Below are 22,977 nucleotides of genomic sequence, written 5' to 3' on the forward strand. Positions count from 1 at the left end.
TAAACAAATAAATTACCATTTCAAAAGACAAACTTACGAGTGCTCACCAACGAAAGCTGTTGGCTACACAACAATTGCTGGCTTATTTAGCACATGACCACCAGCAATGCTGCCACTCTGCCACCGCCAGCCTTGCCAGACCCCGCAAAGTATATATTTTTACAAAATGGTGGCTTCTTCGCGGAGAAATTCGTAGTGGCGATTTTTAACAAAAAGCACGCATCTTGGCCAGCCAATTATTGTAATTTGCTGGCGAAAACATTCGCAACCACGCTGGCTGCGCCGTGTGGCTGAAAATTCCGCGAAAAAGCAACCGAAAATCGCACAAGAACCCAGTGAAAATAACTGAAAGCGAAGGCAGGCAATAAAAAAAACGCAAGCAAGCAACCAAAGTGCGTGCCTGTGTGTGTGTGTGTTCGAGTGTACGTCTGTGTGCGCTGCTCTCTGTCTGTGCCTGTGTGTGCGAGTGTGCCTCTCTGTCAGTGTGTGTGTGCGCAAAGTGTATGCAAAAAAAGAAGAAGAGAAACGAAGAAGAGCATTAAAAAAAAGCGTACGACGAGTTTCACGCGCGCCCAACAACAAAAACACCAGAAAGCAGCAACAGCAACAACAACAAAATCCAACAACACTTGGCAGCAGCGGCAGCAATAAAAAAAAAAGCAACAACAAGCAAGCAGCGAAACGTAAGGAAAAATCTACAACAAGTGTGCGAAAATTAATTATTACTAAGTGTGTCACTAATTTAATTTGGAATCGCAGTTGCGCAGCGTGCAAATCATTCAAATTTATGTGAAGTCTTTCGGGCAGCAAAAAACAAAAAACAAAAAAATAACGAAAAACAGTAAAACAGAGAAAACAGTGGCGTATCCCCCCCCCCCCCCCCGCAGTTTTTGAAAGGGTGACCGACGGATGGGTGGGTGTTTGAATCCAGTCTATTATGAACTTTTTGGGGTAGAACAATGCAAACACGAACGAAGGCTCAACAAATTTGCTGAAAAGGAATCGCAAGCGCAGCAGCAGCAACAACAAAGCAAAAATCCAAGCGTCAGCAGCACGGGCAGCAACTAAAACAACAAAAACAGGCCAAGCAACAACAGCAGCAACCCACCACCGTTGTTGCCCCTTTGTTATTGTTGTTGTTGTTGTTGTTATCGTCGGCGTCACCACCGACGCGACGCAACGCGACGCTCTTGCGGCCAGCGCACCCACCACCCCCCAAGGATGCTCCTGCCTCGGACTAACCCCATTCCTGTAAAGCCCCCCCCCCCCCACACCGCCCTTCCCTGTTCCTGTGACCGCTCCTGCTGGCCGTGCTTCTTCTTCTTCTTCTTCCACTCAGTCAATTGCTGTTGCTGACGTTGTCGGAAAAATGTGTCTTGTTGCCTTTTTGCTGGCTGATAAATAAGCTAAAATATGTACTTACCCACTATTAATGCTAGAGAAGTGTTTGGAATTGTATTTATTGGCAATAGATTATAAAAAATATCGCTATAACTGGCGTTATTCCCCGTACTAATAGTACTATTGATATGGACTACTACGACTTACTTAGATATGTCATCTTGGTACTAAAGATTTTCTGATAGCTATTGTTATTCAATATTATACAGTCCAAATAGATAGATAGATTGATTATTATTATTACAGATGTTTTGAACATAGGTCTGCCTGGTTTACATTGTTTATAAAATTTAATAAGGAAAGGATCAAAGAATATGGGTCACATTATTATGTAATTAAAAGTTCTCAACTCAAAACCAGGTACATAGGATTTCAACTATGCTATGCAAATAGCTAACGTATAAAATTGCCAAGTTCTATGGCCTCATTTGGCGACTGCTTTTGGTAGTAGTATCGCTAGTGGGGCATTGTTTTTTCGCAGGGCGCTCCTTGCGCCCCAGCTGCTCAATTCTTCTGTTTGGTTCTTTCATTTTCTTTTTCTTTCGCTTAATCATCTCCATCGTCTCGGCTCTCACCTACGTCATCTCTTCGCCTTCCAGCTGTGTTTGTGCAAATTAACCGAAATATACATTTCCGGCTACTCGCTGCCTCCTCGCTGAGCAACAACTACAAAAACAACAACACCAATAACAACAGCAGGAACAACAATATCAAGAACAACAGGAGCAAAGCAACAAGAACCACCACGACCGCCGCCCACCCCCTTTGAAAATCCATCGACACAGCACCACATCACCATCGTCGTCATCATCATCATCATCCTCAGCAACTTGGAGTCTGGAATCTGGAGACGGAGACCGTAGACCGGAGTTACTTTGCCGCCTGCTGCTGGAGAGAGGAGCATCTTCGTGCGGGACGCCTCGACGATACACAACCCCGACTACGGATTCATGGTGAGCCAAGACATCTGTTCGAGCCCGGCGCACACATTTAATTATAATTATTTGTTTGCTTAATTCGATACTTCACGCTGGCCCCCGTCTCATGTGTCACATCCCCTCGATGGGGTTGCTTGTTCATTGTGCCGAAGGGTTTCCACTCGGCTAATGGAGGAAACTATTTTCCAATGGTATCCCAAAGCAATTAGAAAACCGGGGGGCGCGTGCCCCTAATCCGTTGCTTTGCTATTGTCGCTCATATTCGGATTTGTGGTGTTCATTTTGTGGGCTGGTGGTATTTAGGGGGAATTGCGATTAGATCGATGATAAGGCTTACACATACCCTAAACCCACTGAAACAGATCTTTATCGCCGCACTTGTATACTGCTAATGAGTTGCCTTGTAGGCCAATTAGTACACCCTTGTTCGGAATGAAAAAAAAAAGGGTTGACCGGGATCAGACAGTTTAGAAACTCTTTAGCGCATTGTTGGAAAATATTCCACTTGTTAATAACTATATGAATCTATCAAAACTAGTTTTGGTTGTCCTCTATATGTTTATCAATTTAAATAAAGATAATATTGATTAGCTGCCATTTTGTATTTATAGTGTCATCGTTTTATGGCCACATCTAGTTAAATAGATTAATTTGTATTGTAGCTATTGTAGGTCACTTGTTATACAAGCAATATGGTGCAGGATTAAATCAGAGCTAATGAGGGATTACCAGGTCATATGATACGCAATTTTACGCATTGTTCATGGGGGATTTACGGATCTCTTTATCTCTTCCAATGAAGTGCCATGGTTTAACTTGCTTTTAGCCAAGTGAAATTCGAGGCAGTTAGTTCTTGGAAAACGGAGATTGATTTCAAGGAAATTCCCAGACAATTTGCACCGCTTGCCGCCTTGCTTATCTTCGAAACCCACACCCTGCCCATTTCCACATTTCCATTTGCCCGGCACGCCCGCTTATCTGCACCCACCAACCCAAAATCCACGAAGAGTGCGGCGGCGAGGCCATCTGATTAGAGACGCATTAAAAGGCTGGAGTGTTTAATTAATAAATAACGTGCTAATAATGCATTTAATAAAAAGGCAAGACGAGTGCCGCCAACGGAAACTTAAGGCGCACAAATAACACGAATATTTCAGAAACACAAATACCAAAAAAAAAAAAAAAAAACAAAAGTGCTGTTGGGAAATGGATGAGTTCCCTCGCGGTTTTCCGGCTCCTCTGGTTTTGGTACGGTTTTATATTTTGTGTTTGGCTTTTATTTCTTTTTTTTTGTATCTCTGGTATGTTACACAGTTGCTGGTCGCCTTTGATGTCGGGGTTTTGTGCGCGCTTTCATATTTTATTATTAGTCATTTGGCTTATTTATAATGTGCCGTTAAAGTTTAACTTTATTAATCTGTTTTGTTGCGCTTTTAATTTATAAGTGCTGCTTATCTGATTGAAAAGTCCGTCCGTCTATCCGCGCACACTTGACTCGAGTGTGTCGATTTATTGATGTCGATTAGAAGTAAACGGAAGGTTTTCCTCATTCAGCCTCGGAGTTCTCGCTCTGTGCTCTGTCCAATTACATAACCGATTTAATTAGCATTGCTGACTGGGCAGCCAAGCGGCCTGATCTAAGCCATCCCCACGAACAAAGCTAAACCTTGGACCTAGTGGTGTGTACGTGAGATAAGCTCGTTCGGTGGTAATTGGTCAATGGAAGTGTCAACATTAGACAAATTGTTTAACCTTTTGATAGCTTCGAATGTATTTTGCGATTTTAGGTGTCGTTTCTAGCATATGTTACGTTTTTTTTAAAGCGCGAAAGGACTAAAGTGATTATTAGACTGGGTGTTTCATTAAGATCTCATTCCAAAGAAATCAAAGTAAAGCAGGGTTAATTAATTAAAACTCAAAAAGCCTCAACAATATATATATAAAAAAAAACCCTTCTCCCTCACGATGACATCGTTAGTCAAACACTCGCGGTGCTAAATCAATCCCAGTTACTGTTTCTGTTACGTGTTAACTCCATTTAGCGATAAGATAATTAGCACACACAGACTGCTTATTAAAATATACAATTCCGAGAGTGATGTATTTGTGGCTTGGCTGCATTTCAGCGTATTATTATTATTATTTATGCGTTATTTATAAAGCGGGAACAAAAAAAAAAATATGAATAATTTAAGCTCGTGTTAATCAGTGTAAAATCAATGAACAGGCCCAAATGGGTGAGAATATAATGCAAAAGCGTGTTAAATGGGCCCATAAATCTTTGGCGTTGTGTGTAATTCTATTAGCCAAGCGGAATAATACGCGACCCAAGAGCGGGAGGCAGCACATCATGCAAAGAGCTCATTTACAAACATACAGCCACTCGTGCAATGCCAAGCAAACAAATAACGGCAGTTCCATAAACACTAGGAAAAAAGGGACACCATTCGAGGTGTACACAGTGCAGAAAGGAAGAAAATGCGAAAAGAGAAAGGAAAAATGGATAGGGGAAAAGGAAAAGGGACCAGACAGACACAGACACTCGCACATCCTGCCGCCAGCGGACGAGACACATCACGACATAAGTAACACGAGACAATTTCCAAATGAAGTGCGGATAAGCTGCAAAATCCTTAAAATACTCGATAAGATGGTGTTTCTTACTTAATAATTAATATTGGTTAATTCCTTGGGAATTTCTCGGGAATTTAAGTTTTGCTTAGTTACATTCAGTTAAAAATTTTTTTTTTGAGTTAAAATCCATTTTTTACTTTTTTACTTGCATTATATTTCCCACAGAATATCAGACAGAATTCGGCTTGACTTTTGTGTTCGAAACTTAGCTTGAAAAAGCCTGTGAGATTTGCTTTTGTTTTTTCAAACACTCGCGAGGAAAATTCCTGGCGAGGAGTTTTGGTACTAAGGGACTAATCGTAAACGGACACACACACATACACACACACACAGAGAGAGAGAGAGAGAGAGAGAAAAAGCCGCAGACTACAGAATTGGCTGGATACTTATGGTGCAAAAAGGGGGGGATAGAGGTTGTGAACAAGAGGATGTGGATGATGAAAAGGAGGACGGGGGGACGGCGTGCAAAATGATGAAGGTATCTACACCGACAATCTGTTTAACAACTTCATGAGCAAATCCAACAAATCGTATGAAACGAAGCCGACAGCAGGCCAACAGCACAGACACGAGCGGACGTCGTTGTATTACGATTTGGACTCGGATTCGGATTCAGATTCAGATTCGGATTCGGATTCAGTCTCGGATGCAGACGAGCGACCTCGGTTCGGATCGGATCGGTTAAGTTCGCATCGGATCGGGCCAATGGATATTTGCACCTGGGGTGGACCTTGGTCTCGTGGTTTATGGGTGTCATTAAACGCGAAATAATTAGATTAAGGGCTTATTAAATTTATGCTAAATGGTTTCGCTTGGGTTGTTAACAAGTTTTTATAACTGGCATTTTAAAGCAATTGTATAAAAGTATATACAATAATAATTATGTGTGGGTATTTTCAACATATAAATGAACAGAAGAAAAAATTGGGTATAAATCAGATTTCAATTTGTGTTTTTATTTGAAAAGCATAAAAGTAGATTATAAAAGCGTTATATTCGGATTAGAACCCATAGAAGGTCCACCCTAGAGAGCACAGGTTAGTCGGAGGAGGCGAGTACAGTGGCAGCGTTGTGGGTCGTTTATTTGGCTTTTGGAGCGTTGACTCGTCGTTGTCGGCTGTGCATGATGATGATGACGATGATGATGCAGAAGAGAATGATGATGATGACGACGACGACAACGATGGAGAGGAGACGAGGCTGCTTGAATAGATGCTCAATCGTTTGGGTTGAATGAAGAAAAGCATGTGGAGTGGCGAGTGGAATGAAGTGAAGTGCCCATGGAGTCCGTGTCCATGTCCGTATCCGTGTGTGTGGCAGAGATTGGAGCATGAATAGGAATGCCAAGAAGGAGACGATGGAGGAGGTGGAGGAGGAGGAGGAGCAGTAGCACCAGCGTGAGTGCCACTGCGGTGGCATAATGTTCTTGTTGATGTTGAGTAATGGGCATAACAACTGTAAGCTGCCTGTCCAGACAAAAACGAGAAGCAGAGTGAACCTGCAACCTGAAACAAGCTCGTAGCCGAAGCGAGTCGAAAAATGTCCAACAGAAGCAAACAATTCCATTACCCGGGCGAAGAAAAGAGAAATTTGTTTTATGGGTTTTTTGGCTAAACGCTGCGTCTCTCTCTCTCTAGCTTCCTCGCCACTTTGCCATCAGCCATTGTTTGTTTCTATCTGACTTCTGCAACGTCTGTTTTGACTTGTTGTGAAAATTTGGCTTTCACAACACGAAATACTGAGACAACCCATATATGTATGTATGTGTGTGTGTGTGTGTGTGTGTGTGTGTGTGTGTGTGTGTGTGTGTGTGTGTGTGTATACGGACACAATCACACGTTGTCTCTGCAAAGTGCCTACAAACATTTAATGGGATTTCCGTACTTGACACGAACCCTTCAAATGGACAGATGCACAGGCATACACCGCTATTCACTCAAATGGGCGCTATATGTATAGATATATACATATATACATACATGCCTACCTTATATCCCATGGTCAAAATGCCTATGACGAACTCAATTGGCCATGCTGCATGGTTAAATATGTGTGTGCGGCCCTCGGTCTTGGTAATTAAATGGACTCCACTTCGAACGCCTTAATAGAGAGACTTTTGTTATGCCCTCGGGAATGCGGCGGAGCTGGGTAATTTCAGTTGAGTTATTTAGGTGAGGTCTTAAGGGGTTCTCAAACGGCTAAATTAGTGGAATTTCTCGTTCTTTACAAAATGAATTCAAATGGAAGTGGCAATTCAAATGATTGCTTTTAAAATATATGTTGCTTTCAGCACAAAAATGCTGATGTTAAGTAATATATTAGCAGTGAAATATGGAAAAGCTAACTGCTAATTTATTGTATAATAAAATGGCAATTTATACATATATAAGAATTTTTCTTTCTTACTAAATAAACAGATAGATTAATTCATTGTGAAAATATATTTTTACAGCACGGTCATAATTCATTATACGTTTACGTAACCAATTCAAACAAAGAAGCTTATAACGATATTCTAGGGAGCACTTGAGTGCGTTAATTTAAAGATCTCAGCCAAATGAATCATTAAATACACAAATGGGGCTATAAATAAAATAAACAAAATAGCCATGCACAGAAAACAGAAAACAGGAATCCAACTGGGATCAAAGGTTCGCTTGAGTGGTTCAATTGAAAGTTCCGGTCGATTGGACAAGTTCAGAGCGATTGAACCCCACTCGAGTTGTGGCGAGTCAATTGAAAATTGAAGGATACCATTCCACCCCTTTTTTCCAATGAACTCAATCACAGCCGGGGGTCTAATTCATTTACAGGCCATATCACTTAAACTTCGCCATCGCCATCCGCCTAGCCCCGGCTACTAACCTAATAATCTCGCGCTGAGAGCGTCGTGTAGATAAGGATAAAGTCTCGGCTTTTATGGCCCACGGCCACCCTTAATGTACAGTTGTCGATGGCGGCATAAGGGGCATTTTCCAGTTGTCTATCTATATGTCTGTCTGACGCTCTTATTAACGCCATCGTCGACGACTTGTTGTTGTAGTTGTTGCTGGCGTAGCTTGATGCCTATTTGTCAGTCAATTAGTCAGCTTATTGGCAAGCGATGATTACAAAGAGAAAAAACAAGCTAAGAGCTAAGAGCTAAGCGGGAGAGCCAAGCACCCAAGCAGCCAAACAGCCAAATAGCAAAACACAGCCGACAAGCCAGACGACGACGACAGTCGACAGCTTTTCCATTTCAAAAATTATACTCGACAAGGCTGAAGGAGTGAGCGGAGCGGAGATAGCCAAATGGAGGAGAGAGACAGCTTACAGAGCGAACGGAGTGGCCCCGCGTTGGATTTTCCCCACTTTCCATCCCCCCCCCCCTTTGGGGAGGCGAGCCACTCGCGTCCGTTTAGCCGCGTGCGTACACACAATTTTCCGCTACTCATGCTACAAATTGTTTATTGAATTTCCTCTTTCTGCGGCCGTTGTCGACGCTGTTGGTCTTTACACTGTGGAAAAATACAAGGCATATGCTTTTCTCATTTGATATTCATTTTTCAACATGAAAAATACGACATTTATGTGAAAAAGAAACTTTATATAGAAAAATATGTTCTTGAATTGAACGAATTTCTATTAATATAAGCAGTATGCGTAGGAAATAAGCCATTTTTTTTATCAGTGTAGTCTGTCCGTTGCTGCTGCTGGCATTCCAAGTTTTTATTTTCATTTACATTTCTCGCTTTGTTTTCGTTTATGTTTATGGGCTGTTTAGAAAACAATTTCCAGCCACAGATACGGGCTCCAGTCGAAGTTGTTAATCCAGTGTAACTTTATAATATGCGATGACATTAATTGAGCGAAGACGGACGCGCCAGTTGAGCCTGACAGCATTATTGGCCTTAAATTTACACGCAGGTCACAGCCAATGGATCAAAGTGGTGGGGGAGGGGGGGAGCAATCCAGGGCGGGGAGTGGAGTCCATGGAAAAAGCCAAGCCAAAAGCTCCATCCAAAGCGACATTGCTGACTCACAGAGTGAGTGAGTGAGTGAGTGAGCCAAGTGCTCGAGAACGTCACGTAGTCAATGTACAGACTCTACCTCTACTCCTAGCTACTTCCGTCTCTGTTTGACTGCATATACTCCTCTCTGTCGCCGGGCTTGTGCCATAATTTGTGGTCTTTTACGGTGAAAAAGGGACGAGGAAAGCAGGGGAGTGGCAATAACACACACACACACACACACACACTGAGGGCACTTTTCGGTGGTGGCAAATGTGTTCGAGCCTTTCGTTTTGTCTTTTCAGATTTTATGGCTTTGTGCGTTTACAACGTCGCTTTTTGTAGTACATTTGTTTTATAACAGCCGCTCGACACCGCCACAGAATAGAGCAAAGGCTGCAGCAGGAGCAGGAGCAGGGGCATGAGGCCAAAGAAGCCCGCAGGCGGCGGGAGGAACAGCTTAGCACATTGCCAGCAGTTATTACACAATTTTTCCCCAAGCGCCAGACAACCAGCAGCCCAAATGGCATTGCACGCAGCGGAAAATGCAGTAATAAATCAGGGAAAAATTGTAGGTACATAACTTTTTGGGCAAAGATTAATTCGATCATGTTCCGGGGTGACTGAATTACAACCCTTGTTCCTAATAAAACCGAACTATTCAATGGGTGGTTTTATGAATCGATTCGATAGGGTAACCTACTTGGAAACCTTTCGAATATTATATAGTTTTTGAAACATTTTTGTTTGAAACTATACACGATGTAAAGAAAACTTTAGAGAAGATAAAATGCGCTGTTTAAACTGGCAGTTCTACGATATGATTATAGATAAGATGTACATTAATAATTTCTTACTGTGCAGCTGCCCGGGGCCAAACGGCAGCAACCCAACGACAATGCTCGGCATGTGGGGATCGGGATTCAGTCGGTCGCGTGCCCTGCGCCCTGGTGGCCACCGCCACCTTGTGTGTGTTTATATGAAATTTTTCCACTCACGACTCCCCCATAAAAAAGTTTGCTGCCAGTTAAACCAACCAGCCAAGCAGTCAAAACCCAACCGGGCCAACAGGGCCAGGCCAAAGCCAAAGCCAAAGCAAGTAACCTGGCCTGATGTGATGTGGTGTGGTATGGCTGTTGGAATGGAGCGGTGTGGTGTGGTATGGTATGGTATGGCATGGTATGGTATGGTATGGTGTTGCTGCTGATGTCGTTGATAAGTGTTGGCCCCAAACGCAGACCGTTCGCTGCACAGTGGAGCAGGGTACTATGGAGTACTGAGCGAATCAAAAAGTTGGGGCTTCAAACCTTTCTGCAGGTTAGCCAAGTCTAAATTGTTATTCAGATAGGCATCTGTACAAAAGTCACAGAAAATATATCCTACACATTCACTTAAACATTGATAGCATTGATAACTAAATAAACCAAAAATTCACATATAGTTAGATAGCGAATACTGTCTCATAAAAGTGCTTTATGCAGGTTTATAAGACTTGACGGGTGATGAGGAAATAAGTAGAACGCTACTGATATGGGAAAAGCAATCCATTGATATCTCAGGTTTTTACGCTGGGTAAACAATTATTCATAGGTAAACATTCATTGGCATATTTCGCTGGCAGTCAAACAAAAGACTGCACAAATACTCGCATTTATTTCTCCCTTTCGACTCTGATGTTCATGAATATTTCATTTGTGTGTGCCTGTGCCGCCGAGGGGATTACCGAATCGAATCGAATCGAATGCGACCACGGTGCAACCCTCGGGTCCAGGTCCACGTCCATGTCCTCCACTCCCAGGCGTTTTGTGCCCCTCCTTTGGGTCCACCTCCTCGGGGATCGTGGTGTGGTAGCCACCTCGTCCCGCTCGCCGTTGTCGTCAGTCATTTAGGCGGCGTGTCGTGCCTTATTGAGTGTAAATCTGTCGACAATGCGCACATACACCTCTATATATAGGTGTGCATATATCTGTTTTATTTTTTTTCTTGTTTTTTTTTGCCTGCCTCTGCAGATCCGATGTGAGTCGGGCAGCCGGGCAGCCGTAGTCGTCGCTCCCGTAGCTGTCGCTGCATTTAATTAATTGATTTTAATTGCCATAATTTGTGTGCCGCTGCCACACAACCGCAACACCGCCGGCATTCCTGATGTGAGTCGGCAAAGGCAACATCATATCAACGGCAGACAACGCATTGCGTCCGTCTGTCCATTCGTCGGTTTGTCCGTCCGTTCATCCGTCCGTCCGTTTGCCTGTCATTGTGCATTGCCAATGATATTGATTCATAAGCAAATTTAATGATAATTCCTCTTGGTGGGGCTGACATGGCATGGCTATGGTTATGGGAGTTGGGGTATGTAGTATGTAGAGCTGGATGGGTTGGCTTGGAACTGGAGAAGGCTTACTTAACCGCCTCGTTACAGTTATTCGCGGACTTATTTGAGCGGAAAATCTGTTTACAGCTGCACGCACACTCGAGAGACAGGCCCAGACAAGGCGAAGAAAAAAAATATATATAAATAAAATGAAAAAACACCAGCTTGTGATGGCCGGAAAAAATGAGTGAAACCGGGAAAAAAGAGAGCTCTGTAGGGAGTCGAAGCTGGTAGTACCCTTGTGATAGCTACACCAACTATATATATGATTATATAATGCAAGGTTTTTTTTTTTTAAGTACAAAATCATAATAACAGTTCTAAACATATGGAATTGGACACAAAACAAAACGATAAAATCGTTGTCAGGAATAACAAGAAGATTATAAAACAAACAATTGATCCCAGCTATAAAACCGAGTAGTTTATAGGGTAGAATGAACATAAAGCGTACCGTACCGAAAGCAAAACCATTCGTCTGTCAGTGCCGCCAGTCCAAGCCTCCGATCCTTCTCCGAATCCCTTGGGCTCTGTACGTGGCGGGCACATTAACATATGCAGGCGATTAAGTGGCAGAGAGCTCAATCGTCCGACAGCGTAAACCCCTAATTTCCCGGCCCCGTCAGCCGTGTCCCCCGGCCACTCCATCCACTCCATCAGCTCCAGCACTCACTCATCGCCACTCCATCGTTCGCACATTACACGGCATTATTTTTATGGATTATTTATTTATGCATGTTGATATGAACTTCATCGCTTTATTGAAAATGCTTTTTACAACACCGCCCCTATCGCCGTTGTCTCTCTATATGTTTGAATCATTTTTTTTTTAACGAATTTTCTCTGTGTGCTTGGATTTATTTGCAGTTGAATTTTCATATCGTAGAGGGCATAAAAAGGCTTAACACTGGACCGGAAGCGTGTTTTTAAAGGGTGATGGCGGCCTCCACTCAAGGAGAAATTCGAGTGGGTCCCGGCCACCAGGTAAACGATGTCTATGTACGTACATAACTCTCACAAATCAGAAATTCAGCTCACGGTAACAAAAATGAAATCAAAGAACTACAAAATTTAACAATTATGCAAAACGAAAATGTAGACCCTATATTTCTTTTGTTTATTGCAAAAGTTGTACTTTATATTCCTTTGTTCTTCCTCTTGGATGTCTTCAACAAAAAAGTTCGTTTACCAACTGTTTTTAAGCGTGTAGCCTTTGAAGGAACAGAAAATAATTAATAACGAAAATAATGGTTCAGTTTCCGTTTCTAATATCAGTCAAGAGAATGTGTAAAAAATTACTTTTCTGCCATATTTCGGAAACTTTAAACAATTCCCTTAGGAAACAAGATAAACTTCTACAAGTTCATGTATTACCGATGTTCTTCCTTTCTGTATACAAATCTTTGCAACCTGAACTGATTAATATTCCATGTCATAAGATTCTATTGTTCCTTCTGATAAGGCTACAGCGAAATGCATTTCTTTAAACATATACATATATCGGTTACACTTAGCATAATCTTGTATATAACGCCTAATTCCTGTAAATAATTTGTAGTTCTAGCGTTTATGCAATTGGCTATTAATAGTTCGAATCCTCGATGAGTAGAAGTTGACCCAGTTCCAAATCCCAACCTTCTTTTCCTGCTTCCCTACCGAAATCCGTTCGAGGAAATTCGTAGCACACATTATACATTATTCATTCATAATCATGCATTAGACTTAAGTTTGTGTATCATCTCGTGGGTGCTGGTAATCCCCCCGGATTGCCGGCACTAGCTGTCTTGCCTGTGGTGTGTAGTGTGCGTGGTGTGGTTGTGTGACTAACCCATCAATCGTTCTCCTGGAGTTTTTGAACTAATCCCAAAACTTTTCGTTTGTCTCCTGTGACGACTGAAGGCAAAACTGCCCGATTATAATCCAATCTCAAGCTTCCCCATCGACAAGGAAACCGATGAACGTGAACTAGAGGAATCAAGATGGAGTCCAGGCGTTGTGGCCGATGGCGACTTGTTAATGTTCTTGCGTGCGGCTCGATCCATGGCTGCATTTCAAGGAATGTGTGATGGTGGTTTAGAAGACGGTTGTTTGGCTGCTAGTCGCGACGACACTACAATAAACGCACTCGACGTGGTGAGTTGCCCGAGATGATATATGCATATGGCAGCACTCTTTAATCCGCAATGCCCATTTCAGCTCCACGATTCTGGCTACGATCCAGGCAAAGCTCTACAAGCGCTCGTAAAGTGCCCCGTTTCGAAGGGCATCGACAAGAAGTGGACCGAGGACGAAACAAAGAAATTCATCAAGGGTCTGCGTCAGTTTGGGAAGAACTTCTTCCGCATCCATAAGGACTTGCTGCCGCACAAGGACACGCCGGAGCTGGTCGAGTTCTACTATCTGTGGAAGAAGACGCCCGGCGCGAACAATAATCGGCCACACAGGCGACGCCGCCAAAGCGCCCTGCGACGCAACCGTGTCACGCGGGCCAACAACAGCAACAGCAACACTCCTCCGAAGAAGGAGGACACTCCAGAACCACAAACTGCGACGACGGCGACGGCGGCGGCAACCGCGGCGTCCGAGACGGCGAGTCGCTCCTCGCCCGCTGTCTCCAAGGAGGAGAACAGCTCGCTCACCGAGGACGACGCCAGCGAGTGCGACAGTGATTCGAGTCTGACCCACAAAAGGGATGAATCACCCTCAAGGATGAGGACGCGTAACAAGCAACAGAACAACAACAGCAGCACCAGCAGCGGTAACAACACGGCCGGCAACGGTGGCGGTAACGCCACATCCATAAGCAGCGGATCAACCGGCGGCGGTGCCGCTGGCGGCAATAGTTCGTCTAAGGATCAATCAGCCAACGCCGTGGCTAATGGCAAGCGACCCAAGAGGGGCTCCGAAACACCGGACGTTTCCGGCGGAGCCTCGGTCGATAGTCCCAAGACACCGACGAAGGCTGTGGCCGAGAGTTCAGCCAATAAGCGCAAGGGTGGCAAGCAGGATACGCCCAACAAGAAGAAGCGAACGGAGCAGGAGTCCAACGAGCCAAGCGCCCATGAGGAGAATGCCATCAAGGAGAAGCGCAAGCGACCGGACAGCCCGGTTGAGAGTATGAACTCGGATAGCAGACCGGATTCAGTGCTCGACGATGGGGAATCGAATACCACGGACACCACCACCGCCGAGCAGCAGTCCACAAAGGACAGCAAGGAGACGGTCAGCTGCAAGGAGGAGCGCGAAATGGTCACCAACGATCTGGAGGCCAAGGCCGAGGAAAAGGCCATCAAGGCAGAGGCTTTGGCCGAAGACAGCAAGGATAGCGCCATCAAGAACATGGACGAGGAGACAAACATCCAGGCGCCTAGCAGTGCAGACACTAGTTTGGTGGATGGTCCTAATCCCAATGCCCTGCCCAGTCCGGTAGCCGCACCAATCACAATGAAGGTACCAACAATTGCCACCGTTGAGGCGCTGAACGCGTCCGTCGACCGCAAGGAGGCCATCGAGAAGATGGAGTCGTGCGACAGCGATCCGGAGATGCTTAAAAAACTGGCAACCATTAAGCAGGAAGTATCTCCGCAGCAGCAACAGCACATGCAACAGCAATCACAGCAGCAGATGCAGCAGCAACTCGCTCCAGTTGGCATACCGCAACCTCCGTCTTGCCCGCCATCGGAATCAGTCTATATCAAAAAAGAGCCCATGGAGGACTCGATGGACGCCACCTGCAATCAGAACAGCAACGAACCGCAGGACCTGAAGGTGAAGATCGAGATTAAAAACGAGGATGCATTGAAGCATAGTGCTGGAGGTCTGCCGCCTTCAGGTCCGTGTGCACCGCCTTCAGCTCTACATCCGCTTTCCGGAGCTCCGGTAGAGAGCGGCCAGGAGCCACTGCACCTGCAACACATGCCTCATGGGCAAGTAACGACGCAACCGCCCCCTGGCTACCTAATTGATGGCCAGCTAAAGTATGGACCATCGGGACAAGGCGTGCCTCCACAGCCACCACAACTGCACAGCGATGCGGCTGGAGGAGTCAGCGGAGCACCACCTGGAGCGCCAACCACGCCCCAGAAGTATCCGCCCGAGATGGAGATGAAGTTCGCTCCTCAGGATCTCAAGTATCCCCCACCGCCGCCTCTAGATGCACTCAAGTACAGCCAGGAGATGCAAGCTGCGGCGGCGGCAGCGGCTGCTGCTGGCAAATACGATATGAAGTATATGATGGAACAGCAGGGCAAGTACAATGTGGAGTTGTCAGCTGCCCATCAGCCGCCAAGCAAGCCAGGCTACCAGGACTCGCTTAAGATACCCGATATTAAGCCCGGTTTCGGCCACCTGCCGCACAACGTGGGCTCTCCGCTGGACGCCGCCCATAAATACGGACCGCCTCCGACGTCGCAAGAGTCCCAGCAACAGCAACCCCAGCCGCCGGCACATCAGGTACCGCCGGGAGCAACTCCACCACCTGGTATCGCCATGCCCAAGCCGCACTATCAACACGATGTGCAAACACCACCGTTGGGACGGCCCTTCGAGCCGACCGGACTTATGCTCAAGTATGGCGATCCATTGGCAGCCAAATACGGCCCGCCCCAGGATCTCAAGTACCCGATGCCTCCGGTCTCTCAGGCGGGACCAGCGGACGTAAAGCCCTATGGCGGCGAGAATCTGATCAAGTCCTCACCGTACGGACCGCCGCCGGAGAGTCCTATCGATGCCTCTGCGCGCTCTACACCTGGTCAGGACAGCCAGGGCAGCAATAGCAATTCACAGCCGCCCTCAATGCCCCCGCAACCGCAGCAGTTCCAGTCGCCGCATCCCTCGCCGCATATGCCTTCGCCAGCAGGAGGTGGTCTACCACCGGGAATGCATCCGCAAAATCTCATCCACGGCCCGCCACCAGGTGCAGCGGGTGGCAGTGGTCCCCAGCCACCTCCACCGCCCACATCGCTACACCAGCCAACGCCCACGTCTGCAGGTCCACCCAGTCTGCAACATGGACTACATCCTGGCCATCAACACTCACAGCTGTCTGTGGCATCATCGATACCGCCGAGCTCGATTGGAATTCCTCCCACGCTCTCGACTATGGCGCCCTCGCACATGCACCCGCACCTTCATCCACATGCGCATCTGCAGGGTCTCCATCGGCCGCACGATCTGCCGCCCAGTATGCATCCACATGCACCCATGCCGCTGTCGTTGCAGGGACATCCGCAGCACGGACATGGATTGCCGCCCTCGCACACTTCTCAGCAACAGCAGCAGCAGCAACAACAACAACAGCCCGGCGGACCAGCTGGTACGGTGCGAACTCCGTCACCAGCCCAGCAGCCGCCGAGATCCATGCACGATCCGCAATCGTCTCGAGAGCCGCCCACATCGCAGCCTTCGACCACTATGGCAGGATCGAGTGGTCCGGGTGGACCACCGCCGCAACAGTCGCCGCATGCGCATCGCACATCACCGTTGCCAGGGCTCGCGGGTAGTGGTCCTCCACCCCCGGGACTCATCGGTCATCCGATGGCCATACACCCGCACCTAGCCCACTTGCCGCCCGGACATCCCGCTCACGCAGCGCTGGCCCATCCTGGACACCATCTGCTGTCGCACTCGATAGCGGGCTTGGGTCCTGGTGGTGGACCCATCGCGTTGCTGGCCGGTCCCGGCGGTCTTGGTGGTATTCCAGAGTCCGCTCTAAGTCGCCGCACCCCGCCCTCACATCTGCCACACTCGCATGCCTCTTCGGCCCCACTGACGGCTCACTCGGTGGCCAGTATGACGTCTACCAGTATGTCGCTGACCACCAGCACGGTGCCATCGTCCGCCTTTAGCCGCGCCAGTCCCAGCGTACAGATCTCGAGCAGTGGAGGAGGACCTTCAGGGCCCGGAAGCGTTGGACCTGGAGGAATGCCAAACTCGTCGGCAGCAGCGGCTGCTGCGGCAGCTGCTCATCGGGCAGCCTCACCGGCATCCAGCGTAAGCAGCCTAAGTCGGCAGAGTCCGCTGCATCCGGTGCCGCAGTCGCCGCTCAGCCATCATCCCTCGTCCTCTGCGTTATCCGCCGCAGCAGCTGCTGTGGCGGAGCGGGATCGACATGCGCTGATGCGTCAGCAATCGCCACACATGACTCCACCCCCGGTGTCCAACGCCTCTTTAATGGCGAGTCCTCTGAGCAAGATGTACGCTCCTCAACCGGGTCAGAGAGGCTTGGGAACATCACCGCCACCGCATTTGCGGCCAGGAGCATCGCCGCCGGTCATTCGTCACCCGCAGATGCCTCTACCGTTGCCACTGATTGCGCCTGGCGGAGGAATCCCGCAGATTGGAGTGCATCCGGGTCAGTCACCGTATCCGCACCCGCTTCTGCATCCCTCGGTATTCTACTCGCCGCATCACCATCCATTTAATTCGCCATATGGCTATGCGCCCTATGGTCCTGGATTCCCGGCATACATGAAGCCGCCACCACAGCCGGGACAGCTCGATCCGGCAGCCGTGATGGCGGCCCACCATGCCGGATTGCAAGGACCGCCGCCCCAGCAGATGCGCCAGGACGAGCAGAATGCAGCGGCCGCCGCTGCACAAGCAGCTGCTGAGAAACAACACCAAGCGGCTGCAGCAGCGGCAGCCCAGCAGCACAAGGCGCCGCAACAACAACAGCCTGGCGGAATGCCACCCAACAAACCGCCGACGCCAAAGACGCCACAGGGTCCGGGCGGTGGGATGCCCCCAGGAATGGGTGGACCGGGAACACCGACGGGACTGCCGCCAGGTGCCTATCCTGGCAGCCATATGCCGGGATATCCACAAGGGCCGCCTCATGGGTCACCCTTTGCGCCACAAGATGGTCAGCCTCACGGCTTGAAGCCCACATCGCACATGGACGCCCTGCGAGCGCATGCACACTCAGCCAACTCGGCGGGTATGGGCGGTGGACACCATCCGACGGAGCCATGTAAGATAGGCACTCATGAAATGAGTATGAAGGTGTATCTAATAATATGACTTATTTCAGTGCCCATTGATATTGAACCGGATCCAGAGCCAGAGATTCCCAGTCCAACGCACAATATACCACGTGGTCCCAGTCCCGAAGCAAAACCGGACGACACCGAATGCCATCGCTCTCAGTCTGCCATGTAAGTGCTATGCCAAGCCATCTAGCATTTCTGCTTTTAAGGTGTTATACAAATAATAATATAATTTGATAATTTTATAGATTTGTGCGCCACATCGATCGTGGGGATTACAATTCGTGCACGAGAACAGATTTGATCTTCAAGCCGGTGGCCGACTCAAAGTTGGCCCGCAAGCGTGAAGAACGCGACCGCAAGCTGGCCGAAAAGGAGCGTGAGCGGCGACAGGTTAGTGATGATGTTATTTACATGTTTACCAAAGCTGATATCATTTGTAATCCTACACAGCAGCAGCAGCAACAACAACAGCAGCAGCAACAACAGCAAGCAGCGGCCGCGCAACAGGCGGCACAGCAAGCCAAGATGAAGGCTGAGCTGAAGCCACCGTATGCGGATACGCCGGCACTGCGTCAACTGTCCGAGTACGCTCGTCCCCACGTCGCCTTCAGGTGAGTTTCAGGAGAAGGAGGAACCACTCTCCGCCGAGTTTTACGTCTGGTGCTAGGATTTTGTTCAGTTCTCTTCTGCCGTTTGCCTTCTCCCAACTCCACATGGGAGTCCACCAAGTCGCGTTTGATGATTGTAATTATTTCCATTCGATTCAATTTCAGTCCTGTTGAACAGATGGTGCCATATCATCATCCAATGGGCCCCATGTACAGAGAGAGGTACAGTACCAAAGCCTGACAAGCCCTGTCTTCAATGCGAAAGCCATCTCACATATCCCAACACAAAACCATTAACCCTCTCATGCCTCATCAATTCCAACCACAACTCAATATTCATCACTCCCCCATTTCTCCCTTACATATACAATACCATTGGGGATCTCTGGACTAACCTCTAATCTTTTACAAAAATCTAATATTTATATTGAATATATTGAGATGTAACAAAAATTAATCAATGATTAGCGGTGTTATGTCAAAGGGATTCTAAAGAGCATCTTCATTTTCCTGCTTTAATACATATCCCCCAGCTTTTAAAGAATTCGGTATCTTGTGCGCACGTCCAAAATTATGCTTCAACTATTTATCATTTGCAATTTCGTTTACTCCACGCTTTGAATAACCCTTACCAAAAACACAAAGATCCCAATATAACCAGCATTCGATCCAGATTCCAGGTTCATATTAACATTTTATTATTTGCAGGGAACTGGAGGAGATTAAAAACGCACAAGCTGCTGCGGCGAGTCAATCCCGACTAGATCCGCACTGGATGGAATACTATCGACGGTTGGTTAAGGCTTGTTAATTAATTGAAGATGATTTTAATGTTACAGATTACTTTCTTCTTTTTCCAATAGCGGCATCCACCCCTCGCAGTTCCCGCTGTATGCGAATCCGGCGATATCGCAGATGGAGAGGGAGCGTCTGGGAATTCCACCTCCGCACCATGTGGGGTTGGACCCGGGCGAGCACATGGTGCGTATGGTAGGCTACACTTCTTTATTATTCCACTCGACTCATATTCACAAAATCAATCGTATTTGGAACGTCAAGCGATCGAACCGCAAAACCGAACCAATCACTATGTCCACTTGTCAGCTCACCTGTTAACCAGTCCAGTACCCGCATAAAACCCAAGCACGTGTCCCGTCATGCCGTTCATGTTCTGTGCTAACCATTATTTGCCATGCCATGCTTTTTGCCCATCTCGATGGGGCATCTAACCAAAAACCAAAACAAAATCGAATCGAAACCGACATGTGTCGCCATTTAACCCGCATTACGCATAGTTACATAAAACTTTCTATATCTTCTATTGGCGCCAACGCCCACGCAGCACTGGCTCTTTTGAAACTTTCTACGATATTCGATAATTTTCAGATACGATTGACGAGAGAATATCATGCACACTCTCATACTCATTTACATTTGCCTTTGCATCCACAGCCGCAACCACCGGAGGCCGGTTTCCAACTGCCACGTGAGTTTGTATAGCCCTTGAGGTTTTCGCCATATTTTATAGACCACAGAGGCCACATTAATAACTGATTCATTTCTTCTCTTCGATCACATTTCAGCGAATGTTGGCCAGTATCCGCGGCCAAATATGCTTATACCTAGGGAGCCGCACTCGGATGTCCTGCTGCGCATGTCCTATGCCGACCAACTACAGGTTTCCCAATTCCCTTATCCACATCCTAACTCATTAATTACATATATACAGTATTTACAGGCCGCCGAGTTTCAGCGACAGTCCCTGCATGATCAGTACTTTAGGTGAGTGTTCTCTTAGCCATACGAATAGAGGGTCTACGACTCGACGGTGGGTGATCTTCAAAATCTTATGTATTTTACTAAAAGATGTGATCTTCAATCTAAAATACATAAATACGAATCTGACAAGGGTATCAAAATTCAAGATAGGCTCATCCACCCCATTATAATATAGTTTTTACATCGTTTTTTTTTTGTTGCTTATGTTGCCATTATGTTTCTGTTTCCGTTTCCGTTTCCGTTTGATCATCGCCCGCTCTTCTCATCCCCACAGACAACGGCCCAGATAAGTGGACAGACAGCAATTGTAGAGAGCAAGCAACTGAACAAAGACAATACTCGGGCCGCGGCCGTGAGGAACTGCTTTGTGTGATTTTTGTGTTCAAGCGTTTACATTTTGTTTTCCACACGCACAACCACCCAACATACTCACAAAACAAACATCAAAACATCAACATCATCTGCAGAGACGACGTCAGCGTATGGCTCAAGAATCCAGAAACCAGAAAACCAAGCGACTTTAAGTTGCGCAACGCCTTGTCACGTTTTTATGTAAAAAGTTAGTAAGCCTTTTTTTGATTTAATTCATCCGTAGGCCTGATATCATCTTGGTTAACATTTAATCTCAAGATTGTGTTGTACTTGATCTAATATTGTATTTTGGTAAATAGGAATCAGCTGCGTTAATCGGGAGTGGTTCGTCGATTGTTCCGGCTGCATACAGCACACTTCACACCAGACACTCACTGACCAAGGCATCCAGAATCAAAAAGCAGAAACCAACTACAAAACTAAACTAAACAAAACAGGACACGATGGTCGCAATATCTTAAGTATCCTCTTCATAGTGTATAGTGTTAAATTCTTAAACGTAAGCGAGATATGGAGCATGTTAAATACGGTTTAGACTTATTAAGGCAATGGAACAAAATCGAACTTGGCACACAAATTTTTATGGAGGTTTTCAAACAGCTTATATATTATATGTATATGAATGTGCTACACTTCGACAAAAACTATCTAGTAAGCTTCACAAATCAATTGATTTAGACACGATGATAACTAAGCAAAACCAAAACACAAACTCACCAGCACTTGCTGCAGGAGGCAAGGTACATAAATTAGTATAGACAAACGATTAAGGATAGACGAATCGAGCGCTCATATATATATTCGAGAGTATTGTACAAATGGATTCGGAGATAGTTTTCTTTTTACAACACAGTTTGGCACTCTGCGCATTAGAGATACGCCTAATATTATTTAAATGTATTTACTTCCAGCCACAATTGAACTATATAAGGTTTATATATGCTTGCTGCTTTCGACTTTTTAGCTAAAATAAAATGGTAAACGAATCACGCCAATGCCTAGATTTCGCTTTTTGTATGTAGTCCTTGTTTGTGTTAGCCTAGCCAGCAGCTTTGCCTACCAACTAACTGCTACTCATTATTTATTATTTTGCTATGACTAGAGTATTATAGGGGTTGGGATATGAAAGTTTTGTAAAAAGTGCATAAAAAATAACGAAATAATTATATGGGTATTATGTGAATGATTTGATGCTGCTCTCAAACCCAAAAGCACAGCACGGCTTTCGATGCTTGTGACGTGCCAGCATTTGAAGCAGCTGCAATTTTGAGTGCTTAATTTATATTAGTAATTTATACAATTATTATACGCTAAAAAATGCATTGAATTCACACAATATTTCAAAAGATTTAGTATGTAAGGCCAACAAACCGCTAAGGTGGATGGATTCAATGGTAAACAAAAGTGTGAATTATACTAAACAAAATGAGAATCCACAAAGTAAAAATATTTTTAAATACGGTTTTTTATTTCACATTTTGAATATACACATTGATATAAATATATTGTAGCTATATACTAATTATGAAAGTTTATCGTAGGAGTCTCGCAAGCATATTCAATGGCACACAAACGACAAAAAACAAAAAAAATAATACAAGATTTGGCGTAGTTAACATTTAAGAAGTGTAAAGTAAAGATCCATACATATTTATATATATATACAAAAAAAAACAAAACAAATGCAGCTATATTATTGCAGCTATATTACTAAATAAATTATAAAACAAAAAGATCATACTGAAAAGATAAATTATTAAAACCTGTAAAAACTAAGTAAAACAAAATAAAATTAGTTACATTAGTTACCAAATCCCAGAAAACCTTCTCTGCTTTCACACGCATCGGTAATTTCTTTTTTTCGTTTAATAAATTTAATGGAAAAGGTTACTAAGTGGG

At 45.8% G+C, this 22,977-nt stretch overlaps 1 protein-coding gene across 9 annotated transcripts; it reads left to right on the forward strand.

Annotated features, from left to right (window-relative positions):
• Positions 1-147: 147 nt before the first annotated feature.
• Positions 148-22,895, forward strand: Gug (Grunge). 9 transcript variants are annotated; one of them, NM_079249.3, is made up of 16 exons: positions 148-683; positions 2,001-2,354; positions 12,198-12,329; positions 13,230-13,463; positions 13,527-18,300; positions 18,361-18,484; positions 18,565-18,709; positions 18,770-18,930; positions 19,093-19,149; positions 19,636-19,719; positions 19,791-19,917; positions 20,380-20,413; positions 20,511-20,605; positions 20,666-20,709; positions 20,981-21,265; positions 21,378-22,895. In NM_079249.3, the coding sequence occupies exons 3-15, from the start codon at positions 12,267-12,269 to the stop codon at positions 20,994-20,996; spliced, it is 5,958 nt and encodes a 1,985-aa protein (NP_523973.2). In that variant the 5' UTR covers positions 148-683; positions 2,001-2,354; positions 12,198-12,266; the 3' UTR covers positions 20,997-21,265; positions 21,378-22,895. The 9 variants fall into 9 exon arrangements, with proteins under 9 accessions (NP_523973.2, NP_996025.1, NP_001261581.1 ...); NM_206303.2 differs by having other exon boundaries at positions 19,791-19,908; positions 20,657-20,709; NM_176300.1 differs by lacking the exon at positions 148-683 and adding an exon at positions 874-913 and having other exon boundaries at positions 20,657-20,709.
• The last annotated feature ends 82 nt before the right edge of the window (positions 22,896-22,977 follow it).

The sequence above is a fragment of the Drosophila melanogaster genome, chromosome 3L (genome assembly GCF_000001215.4).
Source record: "Drosophila melanogaster chromosome 3L".
NCBI lineage: Eukaryota > Metazoa > Arthropoda > Insecta > Diptera > Drosophilidae > Drosophila > Drosophila melanogaster.